Below are 6,871 nucleotides of genomic sequence, written 5' to 3' on the forward strand. Positions count from 1 at the left end.
CCTTGTTTTCAACTATCTTCAATTTGAAGCCAGAGGGGTGATAATTAAGTTTACTATCAAAGCTCTAGAGATTGAATACAATTCTGGGGTCTTTATGCAAACAGCAGAAGCCCTGAAATATCTAAACACCTATATCTAAACATCTATAAAGATCCCCTGTCATTATTTGCCTTATGTTGGCTTACAGCGGTTCGTAGTCATAATTATCAATATGTATGCTATGGCTATACAGGGACAAAAATAGGAAGAAAACATTGAAGTCACTATTCAGACTTGATTATTTGCTAAATATTATTAGTGTTCACTTGTGTACGAGAGAGAAAATTTGGGGAATAGCAAATGCCATTGTTTCACATTATTATTCTATACCAAGCATACCCCAAACTGTTTTTTTTCGAAGGACATTGCTTTTCATTGTATGCCTTGTGATGTATATGGTCATAAGACTGGAACTTTAACTGAGCTGATCTTGGATGGAAATACAACACAGAATTATGCTACCAAGGGAGACAACATAAATGAGATTTTTTTTCTTGAAAAGTATTAATATTTCTGGTTGACTAACATATTTACAGATCCATAGTTAGTCATGGAACTGTAGTCAGTAGCTATATATTTCTTTTTTTAATGAAAAATGAAAGGTTGCTACCAAGTTTAAGTATGATATGACTAGTAGTAAATGGTTCCTTATTATGAAGGTAGTGGAGAGAAGTTCTCTAGGTGAGATAGGTTTCAAGCTACAGCTGCATTGAAATGTTAGATTTTTTACACTCAGTAACTTTGGATTTTCTCATGTCATAGTCACATATCAGAAAATGAGAACTAACATTGAAGTAGTGTGTTTAAGTTTGCAAAGGGTTTTAAATATACCTTATCTCACTATATTCTCACTGTGAGGTAAGTGCTATTATCTCCATTTTACAGATGAAGAAACTGAGACTGGCAAACTGGCCTGTCTGTGGTTTCACATCAAAGTTATTTGAGGAATCTAAATAACTGCCTACCTCTCTTTTTAATTTTTTTTTGAAGGGGATGGGGTTGAGCTGAATCTTTTGTTGCCCTATTAACAGGAACTACTATAAAGGCTTTTTGGTAGGCAATTAAATTTTTTTTACTGTCTTTCAATTTGTATTCAACAATAACTTGGTTTAAAATTGTCTTTATAATTTTATTATTTTTTCTGATAGTGCTATTTATCCACAATTATACCTGATTTCATTACCTATCCCTGCTGACTGATGCCTTCATTTGATGGTACAATTTTTATTAAGGAAAAAACACATTAAAAACTAAGAGTTGATTTTGGGGGGGGGTAAAATCTAGCTCATTTCTGCATTGAATTACTGTTATTTTAAGACATTTATTAGCTTATTTTTCCATGAAAACACCCAAAAAACTTTCCAGTCTTTGGAAAAAAACAAACACATTTTCTTGCCTCCAGTTGACTCTGGAATAAACATATTTTTTTCCCCTAAACTTACTTACAAAACAGATTTGAAAGTGTTTCAATTGCGGGGGAAAACCCAACACTTTTTCAGTTAAACTAAATCATCCTACTTCTTTCTTAAATTTTCTGGTTCAATGAAATAAAAGCATTAGTAAAGTTATCCTGTCATCAAATATACTTATTGTATTTCTCAACACACTTTTAGGTATACATTTAATCTTGATTTTTAATATTTATCTACTTATGAAAAGTCTCTTCCAGAAACTTTAGTCTTTGGTGTTGTCTTAAAGTTTATCAAATAATAGCTAATAATAGCTTTCTGTCAAAATTAAATCTGCTCCTTTCTACCACTATGGCCTTGACATTCACTGTTCATTTCTTCTTCATATTTCAGGATTATTAAAAAATTGATATGTTGAGCTACAGTTTACACTTGTGTGATAAAATATTTCCTAGTTCTAATATTTCAGTGTGCTGTTTCCTATAATATATAATATATTTATTCATTGAATTGATTAGAGAATTTTAACTTACCTTCAAATGATTCAGATTTCAATTTATATAAATAGGAATTTCTTCTTTTGTTTTTTAGGAAATAAACACTTGTCTTTTAGCTTAAATAATGTAAACTGTTTCAGCTTTTCAGATTAAATTGTATTGTCATTAAAGGAGATGATTCCAGGAGTATTTCTATATGTTTGAAAGGAAGAAGGAAAAAAAAACTAGAAACCTCAGCAATCCCACTGTTCATTTAGCATTTTACACCAAGTTGCTTCACCAGTGTGATTTCCTAGAAGCATAAAATATAACATTAGCTTAATTTAAACATTTTAACAATTTTTAGAACATGTTCAGTTACTCATTATGGACTCAAAAGTTTCTAACCTTTCCAGATCCTGGAGTCATTCAAATTAGAAAAGGAAACCATCTCTATTTAGGCAGTCAGTAGTGGAAAGACACCAGTGAATAGAAACCCGGAATACCTTTCCAAAAGTTAAAGAAAAATTAGAGGTGAGTCTATGCAAATAAACTTGCCACTTTTCCAAGATATGACCATACTTCACTTTCTATTGAAGAAACCAAATTGAATCTTTCAAAGAAGTACAACCCAAAGATATGAACGTGGCCTGTATTTCCTTCCCTGCATTCTCACCTATAGCTACTGTCCTGAGTGAAACAATGTTTCATTTACAAAAAAGGAGATATCTAATTACGAGGCTGAACATCAGGATAAAGTGATTTTGCAGCCCATTCTAATTTTGGAGACTAAACTTGATAACTAGGTGAGGTCAGCCTGCACAAAAAAAAATGTTGTCCTTCCCCAAGATATCTCAATCTATTTCCCAGATTTAATCCACATCATACAATCAGCAGATAAATCTGCATAACAGGATTGGAAATGATCGGTTTGTCACCACTACCCAGCAGGCGACAAAGCACTACAACTCAAGAGGGAATTTCTCTGTTCCCGATTCTAAATTTTTTAGTTAATTATGTAGGACTCGGCTTTCACAGATGTCAGTAAATAAAAGGGCAATCAGGAAAGTTCAGCCCCTCCCCCTAAGTTTGCTAAGAATTATTTGATGCACTTAGGTTTGTCTCCTATAGACCTCCCACACGCATCCTCAGTTCACCGTAGCTGAATAGCCCTCGAACTCAAGTCTGTTGCCCAAACCAAGCTGAACACAAGACTAATGGAAAAACTCATAATTGGTGTAGGCTATGTTTTTTTATAGTCATTCAAAGATAGAAATGATCACGAGACTGACTCAGTGGGATCTTCCCCAGGTGACCCCTTGTTAATGTATTTATTTTCACACTGCAGTCGCAGAAAACATTTCATGCTGGGGCCCCTGCATGGAGCCAAAGACGAGAAAACATTTTATTATAATAATTATTATTATTTAACAAAGCTATTAAATAACCTGTACACAAAAGCTTATTTCTGTCCCAGCAAAAAAAAGAAGCCTCCAGATTGTTTGGGACTTGAGTTGCTTTTTCTACACAGACAGCCAGGAGAGCCTTGGCGACTGAAGGCCTAAGCCCTTGCGCTCCCGGGAGATCTGAGGGCCTTTGCCCCCGGAGGAATGACGGGGACTCCATGGGTAATCTCCAGTCTAGGGCTTCGGAATCCAGTTGCTCCACCTCCTCCCCTCCCACCAAGCTCCATCACTCCCCTTGAACCAACTCTTTTGACCTCTCAGCCCCAGAGCTGCCGGCAAAACAATTGGATCTGAGCAAGCTCTGGGGGCAAGCGCCGCCTCTGCCAGGGATGGGGCAAGAAACTCGGGCCGGGGCCAGTCGTCAGTCTGTCCGGAGGCCCGGGTGCGAAGAAACCCAAGGCTTCCCCTGGGCGCGGCCGGCGCCCGGGGCCCTTCAGAGGTCCCTGGGGTCCTCCCGCTTGACCCCGGCCTCCCCGGCCTTGAGCTTCTTGTTCTGGTGCGTCTTCACGTGCTTGGCCAGGTGGTCGCTGCGCATGAAGCGCTTGCCGCACTCGGGGCAGGCGAAGCGCTTCTCGCCCGTGTGAGTCCGCAGGTGCCGCTGCAGCTCGTCCGAGCGCGTGAAGCTCTTGCCGCAGAAGAGCCAGTTGCAGACGAAGGGCCGCTCGCCCGTGTGCCAGCGCAGGTGCGCCTTCAGGTGCGACGTCTTGCCGTACACCTTGCCGCAGCCGGGGACGTGGCAGACGTGCTGCTTCTTCTTGCCGGGCTCCGCCTCGGGGGCTCCGCCCGCCGCCTGGCAGTTGGGGCAGCGGCAGCGGCGGCACCTCCTGGCCGTGGCCGCCAGGGGGGACTTGGTCTGGAGCAGGGCGGCGATCTGGCTCTGGTACTGGGCGAAGTCCGAGCGGCCCAGCACCAGGCTGCGCTGCAGGGCGGCGGCCGCCGCGGCCGCGGCCGTGGCCGCCGCGGGGAAGCGCGGGGCGTGGTGGCCCCCGCCGCAGCCCCCCGGCACGCCGCCCCCCGGCACGCCCGCGCCTCCGGCCCCCGCCCCGGCCTGCGGGATGCTCCACCAGGGAATGTCCTCCGGGACCGGGTTCGGGGAGAGCTGGCGGCAGGGTGGAGGCGGAGGAGGGGGCGGCGGCGGCGGCGGCGGGGGGGGCGGCGGCGGGGGCAGCAGGTTGGAGTAGCCGGGTGGCAGGGCGGCCTGGGCGGCGTAGGGCACGTAGGCTGGGGGGCAGCTGGCCGGCAGGGCCGCCATGGAGGAAGGCAGCATCTTGACCGGTGAAAATTCATAAGGGTAGGAGGGGTCTGCCGGGGGGGTGAGAGGAAGTTCGTGGGCTGCCCCGAAAGAGGGCTGCAGGTGGTTCTTCTGGGGCGTCAAACCCAGGCTGGGATGGGGAGGCGGCAGGCCTCCCGGGGAGTGGGCTGGCATGTCGCTAGTCCACGGGTGGAAAATCCTGGAGGGTGAGCCCAGAGCCGGGTCGTAGGAGACCTGCAGGAAATCCGGAGGGGCGGCCGCGCCGGGCTGTCCGATTCGGCTACAGGTGGCCGCCAGGAGCGCCAGCGGCGAGTGTTTGACCAACTCCGGAGAAGCGCTTGGGGTACGGTCCTGCATAAGAAGGAGCGGTGGCGGGGTGGCGAGGCGGCGGGGAGGAGAAGAAACAAAAGATTACCGCTCGGTCCACCCCATCTCCGGCCCCGGCTCCCCCACACCTACACCCAGTTATTATACTGCCCTCCCTCACCCCCCTCAATTCACACCGACCCAGTCACGGAGCCCGCCCGGCGCACACTACTTGCAGCCGGTGTGGGGAAGTTTTTGGTGCGCGAGCCAAAAAGGAACAAAACGCGCGTCCTTCCCCGTTTGAAAAAAAAAAAGCGGTGGAAACAGTCATAATCAATCCTTTAGGAGATTTGGGGGAGGGAAAAAAAAAGTTGGCACAAAGTGAGAGGCGAGATGAAAACCCAGGGCTGCCTTCTTGTAAACACAAGCTCACTTCAGACAATGCAATCTACAAAGTATCTCTAAACATCTACTGCCGTGGAGACCAGTTCTGCTTCCATTCTCCTCGCTCCTCTCCCCCCCCCCTTGTCTTCTCTTCCTCTTCATTCCGCGAGGGTCTCCCCCCCGCACCCCCTTCCCTTCCCCCAGGGGGAAGTCCTATCTCCTCCACCTCAGACCTCTCCCTTTGTAAGGCTCTGTCCACGCCACCCTCCTTCACCCCACCCAGAAACACCCGCTGACACGGGGCGGCCAGTCAACTCCTGAGAGTCACCTGGCTGGCAATAAAGCACAGTTAGCACTGGAGGGGACGCTGGAAGAGGAAAGCGGCGTAGTGAAAGTTTAAGGCCCGACTTTCCTTAGGCACAAGCATCTCTTTCTCGCCTCGGGAGCTTGCCTCAAGTAGATGCAAGACTAGAAACTTCCGAGTGCTGGGAGGTGAGGGAGATGGAGGAACAACCACCTCCCGGATCTTCCTTCCAGCCAGTTCCTTATGCCCCAACACCCCCCGCCCCGGCCCGGCCCGGAGCCCCCCCCCCCCGGCACTGACCTGGAGAAAAGCCTGTAGGGAGTCGTTCCTGAGGACCGCCACAGCGGCCATGGCTACCACTCCTGGCGCGGCGGGAGGGCAGCGGGGCAATGCCGGGGCATGGAGGCTCCAAGGCGAGGACGAAGAGCAGCCCAGCTTCCTGGCCCGGCCGGCTCGTCCGCCTGGATGCTCGGGCCCTCTGCGCTCGCCTCTGCCCCCCCTTGGAGTGCGCTCCCCGCTTTCCGGCTGGCCTGCCCCCTCCCCGCCCCACGCCTTGCCTGGCCGCCCCGCGCCGCGCGCTCTCCGCGGACTGTCTGAGTGCTCTAGGATCACCTCCAAGAATTTGATAAGGACTTTGCTGGGCCGCCAGCCAGTCAGAGGGAAGATTTATGGCTTTGAAGTTTGCCGCTACCCAATCATCAAAGAATAGCGGCTCTTTCAGAAGCGAAAGCAAATCCTTTGAATCCACAAAGCTCCTATGGTGTGTTTGTTGGTCTGGATAAAAGAACTGATTATTAGGGGGGATGGGTAGGGAGGAGATAAAGGCGGGACAATTAATGAAGTAATCACTATGTGGGAAATGTATATACACAAATAATTGGATTTTCCTGATCAAAGGGGGCCTCACCGCCTGGAGACCCTCACTGGGGCTGCCAGAGACACTAGATCCCCCTTCGCCTTTTTTTCCCCTCTTTACTTGCAATTAAGGATTTGTAGCAGAGGCTGAGCCTAAAGTGACAATGTGTCTTTGTTATCTCCAGAGAAATCTGTCTCCGGATTCCAGGAGTTTTAGTTTGGCGACTGGAAGGAACACAAGCAAGCACATACACACAGGCCAACTTAAGAAATTTCACCTGAGCAATGGCCCATAGTGGTTTCTTCCAAACCCACAAAATAATGGTAAAACTTTCCCAGACTTCCTTTTCCCAGAAAGTTGAGGACAAAGATTGTAAACA

General features: G+C 47.8%; 1 protein-coding gene across 1 annotated transcript; it reads right to left on the reverse strand.

Annotated features, from left to right (window-relative positions):
• Positions 1 to 3,735: 3,735 nt before the first annotated feature.
• On the reverse strand, positions 3,736 to 6,105 carry SP5 (Sp5 transcription factor). Its single transcript, XM_074215733.1, has 2 exons — positions 5,937 to 6,105; positions 3,736 to 4,993 (listed from the first exon to the last, which is right to left on the reverse strand). Exons 1-2 carry the CDS (start codon positions 5,985 to 5,987, stop codon positions 3,824 to 3,826), a joined length of 1,221 nt encoding a protein of 406 aa, XP_074071834.1. The 5' UTR covers positions 5,988 to 6,105; the 3' UTR covers positions 3,736 to 3,823.
• Positions 6,106 to 6,871: the final 766 nt, after the last annotated feature.

Source organism: Macrotis lagotis, chromosome 1, assembly GCF_037893015.1.
Source record: "Macrotis lagotis isolate mMagLag1 chromosome 1, bilby.v1.9.chrom.fasta, whole genome shotgun sequence".
Taxonomy (NCBI): Eukaryota; Metazoa; Chordata; class Mammalia; order Peramelemorphia; family Peramelidae; genus Macrotis; species Macrotis lagotis.